Below are 20,629 nucleotides of genomic sequence, written 5' to 3' on the forward strand. Positions count from 1 at the left end.
CTGCTTCTTGTATTTACAGTTACTTTCCACAGATATTGAAACATTTAAAAAATATATAGCTATCAATAAAGAATCACTGCATATCTTTAATACCAAGCGGCTCAGTGGGTGACTTTATCTACATTTTAGATCAGGCATTTTCTCCAACGCTCTAAGTACGTCATCTAAAGGCGACACAGGCCCCTGTGTCAACTCACATGTACGCTTTCTGTTTGCGTGCCGAGGTGAAAAGGTTTTGACTAAAGTTACGTGTATATATTTGTTGAATCGATAAAAAACTACCCTGTTCCTGTGAAATGAGTGCCCAGATCACTTGTGTCGGATGGGTGGGGAGAGGCTTCGCTAAAGAAACGCCAGAAAAAGTAGGTAGTAAACATGCTTCAGCTAGCTCATGTTAGCCTACAGGCAGCTAACTTGTCAACATGGCAGGCCGTACACGATCTGCTACCTAAACTTGTAGTTTATTATTCTACATGTCTTTAAAGATGATATGTCCCTCAAGACTGTAAGAAAAAATGAATCACCAAAAATGTTGATACACTAACGTATTTCAACATTTAAAAAAATAATTAAATGATCTAACAATTGTTTTATTTTGTATTTCTTTGTACATCTACAGTATACATAGTACAAGTATTTAACCCAAAAATGCTAAAACCAACTCCCCTCTTCCTTATATCTATCAATGTCTTATTATGTTTAAGCCAAGTTTCTTATTCCACTCCAGGTTGAATTGAGCCAAGAGGAGCTACACCGCATCATTAATGAAGCTAAAGAAGAGCTGGGGTATGTTGGAATACAACTAATTACTGCACTGATCTATTGTCCAACTCAATAGGAATAGAATATTACAGTTTAACCCTTGACAGCTGAAGCGGGTGTTGTTTTTGTTTGGTGGTTTTTAAAAATATTCTTTCCTTTTTTAAACCAGGGAACTAGCAGCCCAGGAGGAGGAAGATGATGATGATGATGAAGGTATAGCTTGTGAGGACAATCTTGATACCAATACAGCGGATGACCCTGGACTTCCAAAGGATGACGATGAAGATGGAAAGGAGGAAGATGACGACGAGCTGGCCGAGTATGGCCTGGATAGATATGATGAAGAGGATGCAGGTGAGTGGGGAGATGCTCATGAAGATTGTGTGTGTGTGTGTGTGTGTGTGTGTGTGTGTGTGTAGACACACATTTCTGCTCACTGTGTTCACTTCGCTTGTGTTTTTATCAATGGAGCTCTGAGTCTGACTGTATATCTGCGGTTTGTTTGTGCTCAATTTAGTGACCACCAGTCTCGGCGACAGTCTGGCTGGGCTTACAGTGTTCAGCTCTAACCAGGAGGATCCTTACATCACCCTCAAAGACACAGTAAGCGCACTCCATGATTACCTGAAATCAGATTTCAGTAAAGTCCCAATTCAAGTTGCAGTTAAAGCTTAATATCCACCACGAACATGTATGAATGCAGTTCAGTTGAAGTAATTTTTTCTATTTTATTGCAAGAATGAGCCATGAAAAAACACCATGAAATTACAAAAAAAAAATGTAATTTGGATGTGTCAGCTCTGTTATTGAAGGGGAGTGCACACTATTTATTTGGACAAATTTGACAAAACACAAAAATCCAGTGCTTGATGTAAAATGTTGATGCCCATTATATCTTGTCAAAGCTAAATTGCTCAGCTGACTTTGTTCTTCCCCCAAGGACCAATATGAGCGAGACGACTTCCAAATCAAGCCCAGTGATAATCTCATTCTCACAGGCAGGGCAGATAAGGACTGCTGCAACTTGGAGATCCATGGTAAACCTTTCATGACATGACGTGATGACAGAGAGTTTCCTGAAAAACATGAAAACATCTTCCTTTGTTTGGATTCTGTTATCGAATATAAACTACATGTAGAAAACAAACTATTAATTCTATAGAACCCTGGAATCCATATTAAACACTTGATCTCTTGCTTTCCAGTTTATAACGCCGAGGAGGACTCTCTGTATGTTCATCATGATATTCTTCTGCCAGCTTACCCACTGTGTGTGGAGTGGCTAAACTTTGACCCCAGTCCTGGAGAACAACCCGGTAAGAAAATTCAGCTTTGCTTTGAAAAAGCTTGACTAAAATCCTGTTCCTCTTCCTACCGAGCCTCGGTTTGTATGTACTTTGTATTGACATTAACAACCGAAAGACATTTAGACATAAATAGTTCTCAGCGTCCTATTGAATCTTCAGCTAGCCAAAAACTAAAAAGAAACTAATCTGTAAATGTGCCATTGTACGGCATTTCACCATGTTCTCTTTCCTCGTTACAGGAAACTATGCTGCCGTGGGAAACATGACACATAAGATAGATGTGTGGGACCTGGATGTGGTGGACTGTTTGGAGCCAGTCTTTTCTTTAGGGAGTAAAAAGGCAACCAAGAAGAAAAAAAAGGCTAAGAAGGTACAAGCCTGTTCTTACTCTGCCTTAAACAACATCGGTATGATGAGAGTGGGGTTACGTTTATTTACTTTAAGGTGAAATTGTATATCTTTCATAACTTTGTCCTTTGGATAATCTGTCGTGGAGAGATGGGGTTTTATGTCTTGATAATGAAACAATTGACATGTTGTGCCTTTTTAAAATTCCTGTGAGGATTATTTTTTTTAATATTTGACACCATTGATAGTAGACTTGTTCGTCTTGCTCACCTGCATCATTTCCTGCTTTGTTCTATCTCAATAACACAATGGTGTCGTTTCTTGTTGACGCCAGGGGGCTGCAGCAGCAGAGCCCGTCGAGGGACACACAGATGCAGTGCTGGATTTATCCTGGAACAAACTGATCAGGTTTGTATTCTACAGCTATTAGGTTTTTTTTAAGCAAAAAGGAGGGGGGGAGGGAGATAATAAATGTGCAGACGTATTTCCTAACTGTTTGTGGTCCTTGGTTGTGTATGTGTGCAGTCATGCATCTCAGCATCGTTGTTTAGCCTAAAGCAAATCGTCCTTCTCCTCCATAGAAATGTGTTGGCAAGTGGATCAGCAGATGACACGGTTATCTTGTGGGATCTTACTCAAGGCAAACCAGCCACAACTCTGCACAGCCACACTGACAAGGCAAGTAATTAGAAACACAATTATGGTGAATGAAACTAGGTTTTTTGTTGTTGTTGCTTCACAATTTGCAAGCACTAGCTTCATGGAAAACCCATTTTTTTAATCTTTCAGGTTCAGACAGTATCATTCCACCCATTTGAAGCACAGACTCTGATATCAGGATCATTTGACAAGTACGTGTAATCCCTGATTGTCATGAGACGATAGAATGAGGTGATAAACAGATTTGGTTAACGGTGAGTTTGAGACGCAAGTGTTTCTCTTTTCAGGACCGCTGTACTGTATGACTGCCGCAGTCCAGACAACAGCAATCGGACCTGGAGGTTTAGTGGTCAAGTGGAGCGGCTGACCTGGGACCACTTTTCACCATACAACTTCCTGGTAGGTGCTCAAATTCCTCTGCTGCATTTTAAAGGAAATCATTTATCCAAGTTCCTTTTCTAACTTTCAGCGGTTGCAAACTATGCCTACAAACACACCTTGTGTGTATACACCATTCATTGTGCAATAGACCTGGTTTATCCCTCTGGTTCTATTTATTTCACAAGCTCAGCGGTTAACCCGAGTCTGTGGTTGTGTTTCAGGCCAGCACAGAGGACGGCTTCATCTACTGCCTGGACGCACGCTCGGATAAACCGATTTTCACACTGAAGGCTCACGATGAAGAAGTGTCAGGTGAGAAGAGGAGGTAGAACTGTTGCATCGGTGCACCACAGCCGTCATTTAAGCGGGTCACGGATGATTCGCCACTTGTTGTTCTGCAGTGCGTGTTGAGATACTTGGTCGGGAGTCACTTAGGAAGGATGCAACTATGGGTTGGCCTTGTTGCTACATAAGTGGGGAAACTTGTGGCTGATGTGTTTTGGAAAACAATTTGATGAGCACAGGGAGGATCACAAAATCAAACCAGCGGGGGTCCTTCCTCTTACATGTCCTCCACCATCTAATCTGCATTTGGGTGTATTGTGAGTGTGGATCGACAGAAATAAATGTTCTTTCTATATACATTTCCTTTTTTGAAGGCACATTGACTGTACAATATAAAAATCTTCTGCAGGATTGAACCTCAGCAGCCAGATCAAAGGATGCCTGGTCACCTCATCAGCTGACAAACACGTTAAGATTTGGGACATTTTGGGCAATAAGCCCAACCTTGTGCACTCACGAGACATGAAAATGGTAAGAACTTACTTACACAGCATGTACGTCTCAGATTCCTCCACCACGACCCATTTCAAGGTCAAAGTTACTTAGTTTGTGGTTGTTAAAGGAGTTCTATAACTTAATTCTCCACTTTTTACAGGGTGTACTGTTCTGTGCGTCATGTTGCCCTGATATGCCCTTCGTCTATGCCTTTGGGGGACAAAGAGAAGGCTTGCGGGTTTGGGATATAAGTGATGTTGCAGCAGGTATAGTTTCTTTTATTCCTTTTTTGTTTGTGTCACACACTTTGCATAATAAATGCTGTTCATTGAAAGCATATTATAAGTTAAATAACTGTCTTTAAACAGCCCAAAACTTGTAATCTATTATTTGGTTTGCCTTTAGTTGCTGAGGTTTTTGGCAGCCGAGAACGCTTGGTGCCGAACACCGGATCACGGGCATCCACCAGTGCAGCTGCAGCAGAGATGGAAGTTTCTGAGTGACGAGCCAACAATTTGTAAACATGAATAAACTTGTTGCCGTGTTCGGCATCCTGCGGTAGTTCACGTTAAAAGGATTCAAACAAATGAAGCTGCACTCCTAAAGGATTTGAAAGGTTTCCCTGAATTCATACTGGACTGAACATACCGGAAAAACCTGTTGAGCTTGTCTCCCTGGACTGGTCCCAACCACCACCACAACAACAACAGCAGCAGCTTGTACACTCAAAGTTGTGTTAACAAAATAAGAGTATTTGTCTTGTATACATACTAGTGAGTATTAAAAATATATTCTGGCTTTTTATTTGAGAGAAATTAATCAAATGTTTGAATTGTTTGACCATTATTTTCAGTTTGCCTTTTCTTTGTACATTTACAGATGTAAATGTACAAAGAAAAGGCAGATGGTCCTTATTTCACATTTAATTACCGTCATTAAAGGTGTGTAACTTGGTTTCCTGGTAAAAGGAAGAAGCCTGCGCTCGCACATTCAGCCAGTGTTAAAAAACTAACTAACTCACTAACTAGACTGTGATGCACTTTCAAACCATTGTGAAGGGCACATGACCTTTGGTATCGATGTAATGTCATTAAAACCTTATCCAGCCCTACAGAATAAGAGCGGTCAAAAGTCTAAAATGTGTTTCAATTAAATAGTTTAAAAAAAAGAATACACAAGAAATCATCTTTTTCCAAGCGTATAGTGCACATAAATGTACGTACTGCGGTAGGAATGGATGAAAGGCTAGATTTGTATTTGTATGACTGGTAACCCAGCTTAGTGGAACTAAACAGAGTGAGCCTGCACAACAAGACGGAACTATTATAGTGGTGCACAACGCCATACAGGCCATCCGTGCTGAACATGGCGTCGGGTTATTTGTGCAAGCTCCACGGTCTCCTAACGCGACTTTCTAACGGCAACCAACTACGACATGTACACAGTAAGTTCCGTTAGCCCATTATCAACGCATCTGCTCATGGTCGTCATTCTCTCCGCTTTTTAAACGAAACCGTACACCATGTTGTTAGCGTACTGATGGGTATCAAAGCTAACGGAAGCTAACCTTGAGAATATGGTTACTAATAAACTCTTGGATTTGTCTAAATAATGTGTAATAGTTTATTGGTTCTACCTCCGTTTTTTCGTTTAGAAGCTGAGAGGTTCTGCTAAGTGTGACGGTGTGTGTCTCTTTTATTTATTTTGCAGCATGTTTGGTTCCAATGCGACAGAAGTCCAGTGTCGGTGGTCCTTTGCTTGATTCCCCTGACTGGTATGTTAAGACGTCTGCAAATGATTACAGTGACTAAACCAATTAAATGTAAAAAAAGGACATGTCATTGTAAAATTATTCCCATTATTTTGATGAGGATAATAACCTCCATTTCTCTTGGATTTAGTAATGTGGAAATTGGTGTGACTTCAGATGGGAGAACCATAGTGTGCCACCATCCCACTGTTGACGTTCCCTATGAGCTTACCCAGGTAATATAACACAGTTCACACATGTGTTGTCACTTTAGTGGTTTCAAGCAATTTAGAACTGCAAACAAGTTAATAAAGTGTTGTAAAGATGACTGCGTGCTGCATTATGGTAAAACAGTATCAGTAATTGGTACAAAACAATGTATAGGAATTATTACAGGGGTGTTGGAAATGAGCATAACCTTTTATAATTATATAAAAGGGAAGCGTGTTCATGATGATGAATCTTTGCAGCCTATAGAACGTCCGGACCCTCTGACCAACTCGGTTGAGACCCACGACCAGATTTTAAAGGCCCACCTGAGCAAGGAGGTTTTGAGGGACAAGAAAGGGCCCACAATAGAGGAGCTCAGCAAGATGTTTTTCACTACCAAACACCGGTGGTATCCGGTAGGACAGTAAGTACACACATAATATTCTCTTGTTTTGTCTGGTTTAGTATGGGGGTAATGCTGGCCTATTAAGACTAAATCATTTGTCAATTTGGATAATTACCCTTCATTTAATTTTTGTAGACTTTTTATATTCGAACTGCAGCATGTAACTAGAGTGTAAAAGCTGAAAGTAAAAGTATATCAGATTGACATTGACCCAAAGGAATTTTCTTCTTTGTCACTGTTTACAGGTACCACCAGAGACGCAGAAAGAAGAATCCCCCAGAGGACAGATAGTTGAAGGCCAAACTTACAGAGCAGCAAACGTTTGTGTTTTTGTCATGATGTATAATAAATAAACTCTTGAATATTATGTAGATTGTCATGACTTTTTACTCCCAGTGCTGCTATATATGTACTATATATTTACACACTTTGCCTGGATTGTAGGTGCTGATCGTAGGTGCAAATATATATACCAAAACGGCTGGCACCAGGGAATTTTCTTTTTCTTTGTGTGCCAATTTTGCTAACGCTAAACCTGTACCAAAACATAATTGTCAGTTGTGCATTCTTAGGATTTTTCTATCTGAACTTGATTGTCCTAGAGTATACAAGGCTTTGTTGAGCTTTCATATCTGTTAATTCATACCGTCATCTGTTAATGCAACAAAAAAAAAACACTGTAGGAAGGTCCGGCACACCAAAACTAACCACCTAACAGGTTTAGAAAAATGATGAATCAAAACAAAATATACCTCGATTTTTTCCATTCAACACATTTGGTCTACAAAATGATAAAAAGGTGTAGCATTGTGACTGAAAGTGTTGACCCTCCAAAATGGACTACATTAAATATTTTTCTAATTTTAATAATTTAACATTTCCTTTCAAAACTGCATGTGCTGTACAAACAGACTTTCTTATGCTATACCCATCCCTGCATATGTTAATTAAAAGCTAGTTCCTGATTATTTTTTTTACGGAGCTATTTATTTTTATTTAGGCAGTTTTTCAATATACCAAAGATGTCCCTTTTATCATGTCAAAGACTGGAACGGAATAAATAGAAAATATAATTAAATATAAAAGGAAATGCAAAACTCAAAGGATGACCCAAGCAAAACAAACACTTGCAATGAAAGCAGTTCGCACCGTGTAAGACACGAATATACAATGACATGTGTATACAATTCTCTTTAAGGGTTCCAGGAAAATGTTCAGAAAAAATATATTTTTTTTAAAAATGCTTTCTTTTAGAAAATATCAATCCGTTGTTCATAATGTTGCCAGCAACTACTAAAATCTCTCTATAAAACGACCGTGACGATCTGCTTTACAGAGACAACATTTATACACCAGCGTATTTGCTTACGTCATCGGAAGCCACCGGAAGAGAGAACCGCGAGCCTCCGCCCCGCTCAGTCGATCCCAACTGAAGAGAAGGCGAGTCCACGGCTAAAAATATAATAGCTAACACAAGATGACCGGTTTGCCTCGTAGGATTGTAAAGGTACACTCCACACCCGATTCTGTCCACATATATGTGTATACATGTATATCTCTTAACTAGGCCGTCTGCGGGTATTGTTGAGTGCGTTCGGTGGGAATATGGATGTACAATTACTGCCAACCGAAGTTAGCTCGACTAGCACAATTAGCTCTCATCTAGCTAGCCATCGAGTTAGCTCGCTGCTCTGCGTCTGCCACTGTTTTGTTTGCCACTTCCGTTGGCACACGTCCGTTCTAACGGCGGTTTCATATATACTCGACTACATTGTCGTTGTTCTGAAAATCCAGAACAACAACCCCCATCGGACTATTTTGCAGTACGGGCCAGCAAATCACAACCAGTTGTCTTTAGTCGCCATTTGAATGGATTCGCTGTGTTAGCTCCGCTAGCAGCTTTAACGTTAGCTTAGGTGATCGGCTCACATGCCTGGCGACGATGCCAACGGCCTCGAAACAGCGAAATGCGCGTAGTTAGCCAAACGTGTTTTGTATTGATTCCCGGTGTATTCAACGTTAACCATAATTGTGACGGAATTTGAGGCCCGTCGCGGTCTCATCCGTCCGCCTCGTCGCCACTTGGCCGGGCCGGGCCCGTCTCCTCCGTGGCCGCGATCAGCCTGTTCCGCCACCTCCTGCTACTATTTTTCTCGGGGGTTTTGGTGTGTTTTTTTTCTTCTTCACTGCCGGTCGCAACGTCGATGCAGCAAAACACGACACTCGCGTCCATTATGGACCCTGCCCGTGATGATTTGCCACGATCTTAACGAATGCAATCTTTGCAGCACGATTACTGCGGAATGTTTGGTGCACCTGCTTCACCAAACGCAGACAGAAACTGTTCCACTTCCTGCTTTTGATTTCTATTTTTGACTCTCCCTTAGTGTCGCACCATCTTTTTAGTTTTTAATGACGCGCAATACAACTCATTCTTCCGATTTCGCTAATAACATAATATACTAATAACAATAATAAACATTGTATAAGCGTAGTTGCATCAGACAAAACAAAAAAAGTTATTGTGATCAAATGGATCTTAAAATGATCAAATTATCACAAGTCCTTTTGATAATGAGCCATTTTAGTCACATTTAAGAGGCGTATTCCTTTAATGTGAATACATTCTGATTTAGTTAGCATTTCAAGATATGAAAGAGGCAGAATAAAGGCTATTTAATGCACATGATTTTTGTGTACAAATAAAATGTTTGAATGAATTAGTGGGGGTTAATGTGATTACACCAAGTCAGCGTGCAGCCCTTCCTAATGGCTCTGGCTGTCTTTTAGTGTTCAACGGTATGTTATGGAATGTGATTTTGTATGTGGGTTACTGTGTGTGAGTGACTAAGCAGGGCAAATTTGTTTGTCCTTGTCCATTTGCATACTTGAAAGTGTGCACCTACGGAAATGTCAACAATCGTGTTGTGTGTTTCTCACCCCGACCACACGCAGGAGACACAGCGGTTGATGGCAGAGCCCGTTCCAGGGATCACCGCACTGCCAGATGAAGCCAACGCACGCTACTTCCATGTGATCATCGCAGGCCCTCAAGACTCCCCCTTCGAAGGAGGCATATTTAAACTTGAACTGTTTCTTCCGGAAGAGTATCCCATGGCAGCTCCCAAAGTGCGATTCATCACCAAAATCTACCACCCCAATGTTGACAAACTTGGAAGAATATGTTTAGACATCTTGAAAGGTAAGGACATATATAGTGCCGCACCATGCATATTGCAGGTTTGTGATGAGTCTGAGGAAGCTAAGAGCTGTTGAGACGCTACCTTGCTGTCAAAGATGGCTGGTGAACCCGAACATCCAGTCAGGGTTGAATTGAGCGGTGGAATCTGCCCGTTCAAAAGTTTAACATCACAATGATCCGTGTGATTCAGTGAGCATTAAAAATACCAGTTTAGTGGAACATTTGGACAGTTATGTGGATAAGATGAATATATATATATATATATATATATATATATATTCATTTTTTTTCCTCTTCACATTAGCTGCCATCTGATGGTTAATATTCAAGTGGAACAATAGACGTAGAGTCGCCTTACTTCTGACAACAGGTTCATGCATCTTTGACACAAGAAGGGACAGATTAGGGAATCCGTCTTTATTACACTCCAGCAGTGTGTAGATTCACAGGTTCAGTTTTTACTGACAATGTAAAATAACCAAAATTACCTCCTTTTTAAATATGTGATGGATCAAAAGCATCCTGTTATATTTGAAGGTTTTCAGTAGCAATAGTTTCTGATAATTAACAATTAATAGCTATCCTATATTTGATTCCTTGGTTCTACTAGAGGCAGAGTTGTGACTTTCATTAAGAAGCAATAAGAAAAAGAGCAATTCCTGCTCCTTCGCCACGTTGCCATGTGACACGGCGGTGTTATTACTGCACCCCGCCCGTCTTTATCCACTAATACCATAAACATACCCTGGAGTTTCCCCCTCGTCTTTTTGAAGCAGTTTCTCTCCCTTATCTTTTTGCTTATTGTTTTCTGAACCTCACTTCTCCCAGATAAGTGGTCTCCAGCGCTGCAGATCCGCACAGTGTTGCTATCCATCCAGGCATTATTAAGTGCTCCCAATCCAGATGATCCCCTCGCAAATGATGTGGCAGACCTGTGGAAGAGAGACGAAAGCAACGCCATTGAGAGAGGTGAGTTTTATTCAGAGGAGTAAATTGGGTTGCCTCTGCCGGAGACTTTTGGATTTATCAGGGTTTTCGTGGTTTGGACCAGTGGTCCCCAACCACCGGTCTGTGGGCACCACAGAACGCTTATATATATTTTTTTCTCTGAAAAATGTTTTATTTGGAAAATTGACCGGATTTTCTCCTAATGTGTGCTCGTCCCTCTGACATATTCCCCACGCGTCACAAGGCGTTTTTCTTGTCCTTTTACCGGCACGGCAGTTTCGCCGACCAGCAAACACAAAGCGCGCGACTACTACCGCCCCCCGCCCCCCTCCGTCGAAATATTGTCTGACAACGGTCCGTGAGGTAAAAAAAAAGGTTGGGGACCACTGGTTTGGACCAAACTGCTCTCACATCAGAACAACACAGTCCATCAGAGACATTCCAACTGGCCATTGGTTAATAGGAACCTGGCTTGAGTATTTAGTGCCTCCAGCTATTTGTCCCGTGACGTCCGTGCGGGCTTTATGGCCGGCCGCTCCCGCACACGGGCAGTAAAGTATCTGTACCTGTACCAAAGACGATGTTCAACGTGTCACAAACAAAACTTAGGAGACATACGGAGAGGCAGCAAGTCTCAGATTATGTAACGGGGGGGTTGTGAAAAGAACTTTTACTAGTTTGAAACATCTGGTTATGCAGAAACATGAACATGTACCACCCCATCATAACAACTGCATGTTAAAAGTGTGTAGACGTTCCTGTAATTTCGCAGGTTTTCTGCCACTTAATTATCCCAAACTATGGCTTGTCTGTTATACAAACGTAACAACACAAGACTCTGCATGTTCAACAGCAGATTTGCTGTGCAAGTAGTTCAATTTTAGCTTGCTTGTTTTGTTTAGATAAAATGTTATAATACAACAAAAACCCGTAAACCCTCAGAGGGGATCTGTAACTAGCGACTAGTTAATTACCAAAAGAAACCGTACGAATTGGAGTATGTAAATGAGTTCAGCTTTCTTTGTTTTTCGATGACGGGAAAGGATCACCGTTGGGGTTAAAACAAACACTTTAAAAAATGTCTACTCGGCCTTTGGAATTATCCAAGATGGTGATCCGCTGACTACTTGTTTTGTGTTTTAGAAATTCTGGTACGTGTTTGTTGCTCTCGATCTGCTCATCTGGGCAGTCTGTGTCCTGCACCATATTGTGCTCACGCCACCATTTTGTTTCTCTGTCTCTCCCTCAGCCCGATCATGGACCCGGCAATACGCAATATAGAAGAACGGGGACGAGGCTTCTGAATGTGATCCACAAAATGTACTCCTATTCTGTCGACGTTCAAATTTAACAGACAAAAAAAAAAAAGATAAGTCCAAAACTGAAAGAAATGACATGATTTGCAGACCTCTGGGTGACTTATTTTCCTGTCTAAGACGCGTTAAGTGTGTGTGTGTTTGCCTGTTTTTTTTTCTTCTTTTTTTCTCCTTTTCTTTCTGTGTTGCTATTTAAATGCATGGACGGAGAACGACACCCTCCCAAACTACAGTCTTAAAGATAACATGTCGCCCAGAAGGAGGCACATACTGGTACGTTTGCAGAATACACATGCATTAAAGCTCTTCTTCTTTTAACACGTGCATTACTCGTCAACTCGTCTCAATGTCTTTTTGTGAGAGATGACACGCTCCTGTTATTTTCAGCCCTTCGGTGTACAGCCGTCTCCAAAACCCGTAGTAAGCAGACGGGACGCATGAGCGAGGTCTGCCTTTTCACTCTTGTTGGTGGAGCGCACACGGGACGCATCCACAGCCGAGCACTAAATGTTCACCACACTGCAGAGACTGTTCTGTTTTATCAAATATGCGAAGTACTCTTCAAAAGACTTTTTTTTTTCTTCTTTTTTTTTCGTGTAACTGCAGCGCCAATCAAGTTTGATTTGAATTCAGCGGTTATTACACATTGGAGGCTCTCGGGACAGAATTGAAACAATGTCGTCCACAGACAACTCGGGGCTGTAAATGAGCCCAACAATTTTTAACGTGAACACAAAAGTAAAACCACACCAGTCGTGGATTCGTGGCCCCCGGCAGATGTAATATCTCGTCGTTCTTTTCATCTTGCTCTTAGGTTGATAGAGGCTGATTCAGCGTGTGATGTAGTTGCTTGAGCCCATTTAGATGAGGATTGTGTAATTATTAATCTAAAGATCTCATGCTTTAATGTAACGTCCGGCGGTCTGCAGTTTAAGTGAGCGTGGGACGACTTGGGGGGAAGCGTGGAGCAGTTTGCTCCACATGCTTCAAAGAAGGAGAAAAAAAAGGCCATTTCCAACACATTTAAAAAGGTAGAAAGACGAATGTTGTGTGTGCTGGAAAGGATCGTTGGTAACAGACTACTAAAATGTGTTGACAATGTAGTTTTTTTTTTTTTAAAGGATGTGGAGCTGTTATTATTTCCCTTTTTATTTTAACTGTCTGTCCATGCTATCTATGTTGCTTGTTCTATATTTTATTTTTCTGAGTCAGTTCATTAAAATAAGGCATGTAACATAACCAAACGTATATCTTATTACGATTCAAAATACTACTTCCTTTGGTGTTTTTGAGACTTGAGTGTTCTCTTTAAAGGGAAAGGGTTTCTTTTTTTTAGTTGCAGGTGTCGTCTTCTGAATCAGTTGTCTTTGACCATCATTTCCCAGTTTGCCTCACCTGCTTTTGCTCTTTCTATGATGATGATCTGTGATGATTATGCAAGTGCATTGAATTGATTTGGGTCATTGTGGTGGCAAAAAAAAATATTACAAATAAAAAGTATTAAAGGCTATTAAGGATTTTCTATCACATAAGAGTCCCTTCGAATTGAACATATGACATAGATATAAACGCTTTTGTAGGGCAGAACTATTTGATGCATTCAAATTATCAACAGACAAACGTATGTTTAAGGGTTATTTAATACTATTATTAGGGAGTTTGCACAATGCATATAAGGAAGTGGAGCTTTTGGGTCGTTCCGTAGGTGAACCTTTTGAAAAACACAAATGACAACATGAAAATACAAACCGCATCCACAAGAAATAAACACAAATCTGAATTTGGGTGTTATGATCCTACTAATGGATTCTGCTACGGAGGATTTACAAAACGGCCCCTTACGTTTCCCCGCTGATGCACATCTGAGGTAATGAGTGAATCTAAGGACTGTATGCTACAGTGGTTCATTTCATGAGATTCACGCTTTCGATAGAGACAGAAATTAGCTGTGTAAATGAGACAGCAGCCTTGAGGTCACTCAGAAGAAAAAGAAATCTAAATATTTTGTTGTAGCAGGGACGTTTTAAACAACCTGAGTGAGACCTAAAATGGAGTACCACTCATTTTATACCATATCAGTATTTTACTTTGAAAACCCGCCGCTTATTGGGGTTTACGTTAAAAAGAAATCCACTGGGTTTTATACAAATGTATGTTTCCTGTCAACTTTCCTCCTGCTGTTCCACAGAAGTTCACCAGATGGCGCTAAAATTACCTGGATCGGACGACTTCACACCTGTTAGTGAACCTAACCGAGATGCCTCATGAGGATAATTATACGTTCTCAAGCAATCGACGATGTGTTCTTCATCAGGGTTTACATGGTGAAGGGTATCACAGTCATTGGTCCGTTCCAGGTGTTCGGATCCCAGAACAAAAACAATCTCAGCACACACAGTCTTGAGCAAAATATTTATAGCGTCTTCCTTCCTTCCGGAGGCACTTATCCTCAATGTGTTTTTTTTCATGTGTCCTCACCAGAGTCGAAGGTCTCACAACGTTTTACGACCGCGGACCGGTTTATATGGCAACAGTGACTTGTTTAAGCTGTATTCAGCAGGAAATGATTCCCCTCGCAATCTGAAATAAACATGACACGGTCTCAGAGGCTGTTGTCTCTATTGTGTTTTCCGTCCAAGTGAGTCACTCCATGGGATAAAAGACGTTTCTAATTTAAAAACATGAGCTCATCAGCTACTATACTTACTCCCGAGACGTGTCTGGTTGATGATAATAATTGTTCAGGCTATGGTCTCCTATAGAGTTTGACATACTATCCTTTACATCACATTTTATGGTTTGTTTTGGCAGACTTTACAGGACCTATTAAAACTGTAAGGTGGCAGGAACTCGACACGGTCACTTGGCCGCGTCTCCGCCGCCAACTGTTCAACACTAAAACCTGCCCACGTTTTCTTTTTTTGCACGGATCAAATAAACTATATATAATGTGTTAACTGGCGGGCTTCAGCGGTCTGTTGGATTGGGTTTCCTTTGGATAGAACGAGGCCTCCCCCCCTTACTCTCCCCCTCCTTGCTCCCAGTCGTAATGCTAAGCTAACCATCTGCTAGTTGAGGCCTTTTGTTGATATGAAGGTGGCAATAATCTCATCTATCGCTCAGACAAACGGCAGTTTCCCAAAATATCAAACTGTTCCTCTAAAGCAAACTATCGTAAGGAATTGACATGCGGTTCGAACAAGAATGGGCTTCCCTCTCGTACAAATATCTGCCCCCAAAAATTACATATTTGATTCATCTCACATTTAACATCCCTTTTCTTTTGGAAGATTCCGGTAACTGACCTGCACCAGTTCTAACTCTGCCATTACTGCAGCACATCTTTGAGACCATAAATATGAAAAGAATGTGCAAGAACAGTGCCATGGAAAAACAATCCGACGTTCTTCCCTCCTCTCGTTGAACCTGAATGTGAAACGTGGCTGTATAGTTTTTTTTTTCTTTGACGTGGAGCCGGCCTCCTAAACATAGCCCGGCTCCTCTGACGGATCATCTCTCACGTTGATCGCTGACGGCAGGTGAAAACACGCTCGTCACATTGCTGCAGATGTCGACCTGACGACAGGCCTCCCGTCCCGACTGTGGCGCGTCGTCGCCATCAGCGCTTTATAAAAAACACACACCCGCGTCGGTCGGTTGTGGAAGCCCGTAGAAATGATTGTGTGTTCCCGCATTTAACTCACCTGATTTCCCACTAATCCTTTCTGTCATTTCCTCTCCTTCTACCTATAACCTCCTTTTCCTCGCCTTCCACTTTAACGCCTCATCTCCTTCTCTCCTCTGATCCCTTCTTCCTTTCCTCCGTCTTCCCTCTGCCCTTCTCCCGCTTCCACCCTTGTTTCCCTTTTGCTAACCTCCTCTAATCACCTCCCTTCTCCATCCACGTCTCTCTGGCTCTCTCCGGCTTTCCTCCTCCCTCTCTAGTTAGATGAAGACTAAAGATTAGTCCCGGTCAGAACAACAAAAGTCGGACAGCCAAATGGGAATTCCTCTGTCTTCCAGAGCAGTTATCTGGAACGACTTCAGTCTCATTTTGTATATTACTTAATGGTTTTAATTCATTAATACGCTCTCTATTCAAGCTGTTATGCAAGATGTCTTGCAGTGGAATACTAATGCTGTCAGTGCTGTACAGCGGCTTGCTGTAAATTTGAATTAGGACTGAGGCCTTTTCAGATGTTTTTTGAAGCGAGGACTTTGAAAAGAAACCTGTTCCTTTGCTGAGCAGATTAATCTCCTGAAGCTGAGGCCGTTTGTACACCATTATATTCTCTTTATCTCTACACGTGGTCCGTCCCAAATCTACGTGAGTCACATGTGTTGTGCTGTACAGAGGTACACAGGATAGTAATAGTAACCTTAGCAGGGATACAATCAGCTCAGTACAAACACACACAAGTCCCCACAAGAGAAACACTTTTTCATTCAATGCCAGTCTGCTTTTGGTCGGCCCACCACCTCGGCCAAAATACAACTATAAGATACCTCCTGAGATGAGATGAGATTTATAACCAAACGTCCATGATCCTCAGGTGATAAATCCTCCTTCAACGATCCTGTGCCTTCTGTGTGGCATCTCATGCCGACACCAAATCATCAGATCATTCCAGATCGTTAAGTGCTTCGCTACCTAAGAAATAAACCCCCGACATTCCCATCAGCCTCAGCTGTTTGTGTTTGGTGCTATTTGGTAGATGTTATCATGCTAAATTTAGGACGATGAACACGGTTGGAATCAAATCCCCCCCCCGGCGAAACATTCGCACGCTGCCATTCTCACCGTGTGTATGTGTGTGTTTTCGTGTGATGATGATGTCCGGGATTCCTCTTCTGCTACTGTGACTTCTTCATGCGCAGTGAGAACAGGTTGTCCTGGCCCTTCCTTCCACTTCCCCGCACTCCCCCTCCACACATAACAGCCACTGCAGAAAGGATGGAAGTGTGTGTGTGTGTGTGTGTGTGTGTGTGTGTGTGTGTGTGCGTTCATATCTTTGCAGAGGCCTCTTTAAACGCAAGGGAAGTCACATAGTGTGAACAAGAGACGTGTGCAGTGCTACCACTTCATCCTTTTTCTGGGTGTTTTGTTAACTCTTCCGTCTTTAGTTATATATATATTTATATATATATATATATATATATATATATATATATATATGTATATATGTATATATATATATATATATATATATATATATATACATATACCAAAGAAACCTCAATTCTTCCCACTTTTCAGCTCCATCATCCCAACTGAAGATTTGTTCAGAAGTCTTATTCTCTCGACTTATTCTCTGGTGTTTTCTCGTCCTCCCCTCCCTCTATTCCTCTCCTAATTATACGACTATTATTAATATTAGGATGACACAGGCTCAATGGGCTTTAGAGAAAATCAGATTGTGGTTAGGGATCTACACGTTGAAAGGCACGAGCGGACATCCTGTAATTAAGTAATAAAGTAATTAAGCAACGATAAGGGTTTAATTATTGCTTCTAGCAAATCCAACCATTCATTGGATCTCTTCATTGGGCCTGAGCAGGGTCAACACCACCTACACATAAGAATAACCCCGTCGCCTGTTCACCCATCGTTTATCAGAGGTGACGACGTACCGATGCCGATGGGGCTGATCAATAACTTTAGCAGTGTGCTGTACTCAAGTCTAATCAGGGACCTCATAGCTTGTAGATAACACAATGTTTTTTTTGTTTTTTTTTCAGATTAAACACAAATGCACCTTTTCCCTCTCTCACTCAGATGGAATCATCCCTTGACACACATGTTGTCACGTTGTCTCTGGTTATCATCAGGTCATTACGATGATTACACCGTGACACGTCTTGATAAACACGCAGTCAAGCTTTAGTGTGGCGTTTATAACACGTGACCCACTTCCCCTGCCGTTGTTATTTAGCAGCAAACAACCACAGCGAAAAATAGATAATCATGTAATTCACCACGCAGCAACGTCACTTGAATTGCAGCCATGGAACCCCCCTCCTCCCTCTCTGTCTTTCTGTCTGCATACGAGTCACCTTTTCTTGCATAACAGCTCATTCATAAAACAGCACCACACCTCGGGTTGTGGACGAGGGAAAGGCTCGAGTCTGCTGCTGAGACGTCGGTCATCAAACTGGGGAGGATTTCTCTGCAGTTTTAAAACGCCGTGTGAGTCCACGCGGTGCAACGTGCCTACTGTATCTATAAGATGGAACACCTCGTATCTCTGCTCAGGTTAACGGAGTCTGTGTATAAAGAAGAGTTCCTTGAGTCTGAGTCTCTGTTGTACTGTAAAATAAATACTATATTTATGGAGGTTTAGCTATGTGGAGGTTTTTTTGTGACCTTTTTTTGAGCTTCATGGGTTCTGCTTATCTTTATCTCTTTTTATTTTAGAAATGAGAAAAGTTGAATTGAAAGGAATAATATTGACAAATGAGTCATTCTTTTGCTTTATCATGCTTCCAAAGTCGCTTTTGACTTCAGCAACGAGAAGGCCAAAACAAACAAAGTGAGGAGCACGCACATTATGAGAGAAAGAAGTCCAGGAACAGGCATAAAACAACATACTTTAGAAAGTACTTGGAAAAAAAACTATTGTGCGTTCTGATTACATGAAAACAATACCACGAATTACAAGCTGAGATAACAAGTGAGTCACCATGGGCCAACAAACTGTCATCCAATGGAAGAACAGGGAGGAAATGACAGATATTAAAAAACGTTTAAGTACAACCACTGATTCTGAAGCCTTCTGTTGGGAATACAGTGTTCACAAACGCGTGCTGTGACAGGTGTGTTTGTTTTGCCCACATGCCGTGAGGGCAGATGTAAAGTTGATTTCCATAAAATTCATCTAGTGTCACCTCGGCCTGTCTGCACACCCTTTTTTAGAATTAATCTTGAACACCTACATGGTTTAATACTTACTTACTTACTTATAGATGCAATCTGCAATAATGCTTCGATGTCAATGTAGGTGTAAGATTTCACTTTGCAAATAGCTCAGCTCACAATTCATTGTTGGGTTACACTGAAGTTGGCACGGGTCACCATGGCAACGTGTCTCAAACAAGTAGTCTCTCAGGCAGCAATTCCATTTGAATGCGCTCGAAAAGTTATGACTGTTGATTCACACAAAGCGACGCTTTGAGAGGATGAGATTGGTACATTTGGTTTTAAACAGACCGATTTCTTTCTTGAACCATTTGCGCCTGAGCTGTTATTTTTTTGTCACACACTCCTATGTGTATGTGTACATACCTCCTATATTAACATCAAACTGGACGAAGATTCTCTGTTTCATTCACGGTAATTGTTCCTCAGATGTGTCGCGACGCCGCTCTCGGTTATGGAAGTGTGATTTTCAATCCCCGCCACGGGGCCGACTTTGAGTTTTAAGCTATACTTGCTGAGGAGAAAGGCATCGTTTTCATTCTCCTGGTGTCATCATCGCCGTGGGGTTTCGCCCCAGACAACTTTCCCACATTCCAGCAATCAGGCTGTCACTGTCTGGTTTTGTTTATGCCCCTTTAAAGCCTAATCTTCACATGATTATAGAGTGTGTGTGTTTTTGTTCTACCTCAAGGAGACAGAGGCATCATTGTGAGGAGGAACATTTGCCCGCAGGTAGCCTCAACAACTTGAGCAGCAGTCAACAACAGCGCATCAAATAGAAAAGCAGTCGGTAACTTTGCATGTATTATGTCTTGTTTTATTTTATTTTGTAATGTTAATCTGATGATGAACAACAAGCTTTGACCCTACGCTAATTCTCCCTGTCTATCTAATTACAATGCATAACTGTCCCTAAGTGGTGTTTATCCAAGTTGAGTTTTATTCACATCTATAATAATACCAGGCTTTAATATGCACCAACAGGCACACATTGTGTCCTTCAGTCCTCACAAGTTGTTATATGTGCATCTGCAGGCTTGAGACCTGAAATTACTTCTGTTGTATAAACCTTTAAATGTCGATGTGAGCTGTGAGCATTGCAAATTAAAAAAAAGATTGACGAGAGAGGCCGAGTTGCACCAAGCTACCCAAAATAGTTGATATATATCATCCCATGTATGCTGACTGTGGTTGACAATGATGGTTAATCTTCTATGCTACAATGAAAGGTGTTCTTATTACCCGTTACCTGTGTGGTTAGTTAACTGAGCCCTGATCCAATGACTCTCATAAGCCTACAATCGTAGCTGTACGAGCACTGAGTGGATCAGAGGCGAATGAGGAGGAACCACACATGTAAACCAGACCCGAGTGTGAACGCACTGAATGTGTAATTGAGTGCATGTTCTGTTTGTATTTCGTGTATGTCAGAGAGCAGTTGTCATTGCGACGCTCCTGATAGAGTCCTCCATTCCTCCAACGGTCCCGACGCGAGGCCCGGAGAAACTGGATCTCCCCCCAGCCCCCCCCCCTCGCATCTCGGCTAAAAGGAGACCTTTTTTAACTGCTTTCCTTTGACATGCAGGAAGAGGATGATAAACCCCTTCAAGTAGCACAATGACATAGATTTATTCTCCTCTCAG

At 41.5% G+C, this 20,629-nt stretch overlaps 3 protein-coding genes across 3 annotated transcripts; all 3 read left to right on the forward strand.

Moving 5' to 3' along the window:
• The first annotated feature begins 152 nt into the window (after positions 1-152).
• Positions 153-5,042, forward strand: pwp1 (PWP1 homolog, endonuclein). The gene is made up of 15 exons (XM_040173417.2): positions 153-362; positions 728-786; positions 932-1,116; positions 1,280-1,365; positions 1,703-1,799; positions 1,968-2,078; positions 2,309-2,439; positions 2,752-2,825; positions 2,999-3,095; positions 3,207-3,268; positions 3,365-3,476; positions 3,680-3,770; positions 4,153-4,274; positions 4,399-4,504; positions 4,644-5,042. Exons 1-15 carry the CDS (start codon positions 297-299, stop codon positions 4,739-4,741), a joined length of 1,497 nt encoding a protein of 498 aa, XP_040029351.1. The 5' UTR covers positions 153-296; the 3' UTR covers positions 4,742-5,042.
• A 482-nt stretch (positions 5,043-5,524) lies between these two features.
• Positions 5,525-6,971, forward strand: mrpl42 (mitochondrial ribosomal protein L42). The gene is made up of 5 exons (XM_040173419.2): positions 5,525-5,682; positions 5,949-6,012; positions 6,140-6,224; positions 6,459-6,622; positions 6,850-6,971. Exons 1-5 carry the CDS (start codon positions 5,604-5,606, stop codon positions 6,893-6,895), a joined length of 438 nt encoding a protein of 145 aa, XP_040029353.1. The 5' UTR covers positions 5,525-5,603; the 3' UTR covers positions 6,896-6,971.
• Positions 6,972-7,863: 892 nt separating this feature from the next.
• Positions 7,864-13,580, forward strand: ube2nb (ubiquitin-conjugating enzyme E2Nb). The gene is made up of 4 exons (XM_040173418.2): positions 7,864-8,111; positions 9,560-9,806; positions 10,635-10,775; positions 12,004-13,580. Exons 1-4 carry the CDS (start codon positions 8,082-8,084, stop codon positions 12,033-12,035), a joined length of 450 nt encoding a protein of 149 aa, XP_040029352.1. The 5' UTR covers positions 7,864-8,081; the 3' UTR covers positions 12,036-13,580.
• The last annotated feature ends 7,049 nt before the right edge of the window (positions 13,581-20,629 follow it).

This window comes from Gasterosteus aculeatus, chromosome 4 (genome assembly GCF_964276395.1).
Source record: "Gasterosteus aculeatus chromosome 4, fGasAcu3.hap1.1, whole genome shotgun sequence".
NCBI lineage: Eukaryota > Metazoa > Chordata > Actinopteri > Perciformes > Gasterosteidae > Gasterosteus > Gasterosteus aculeatus.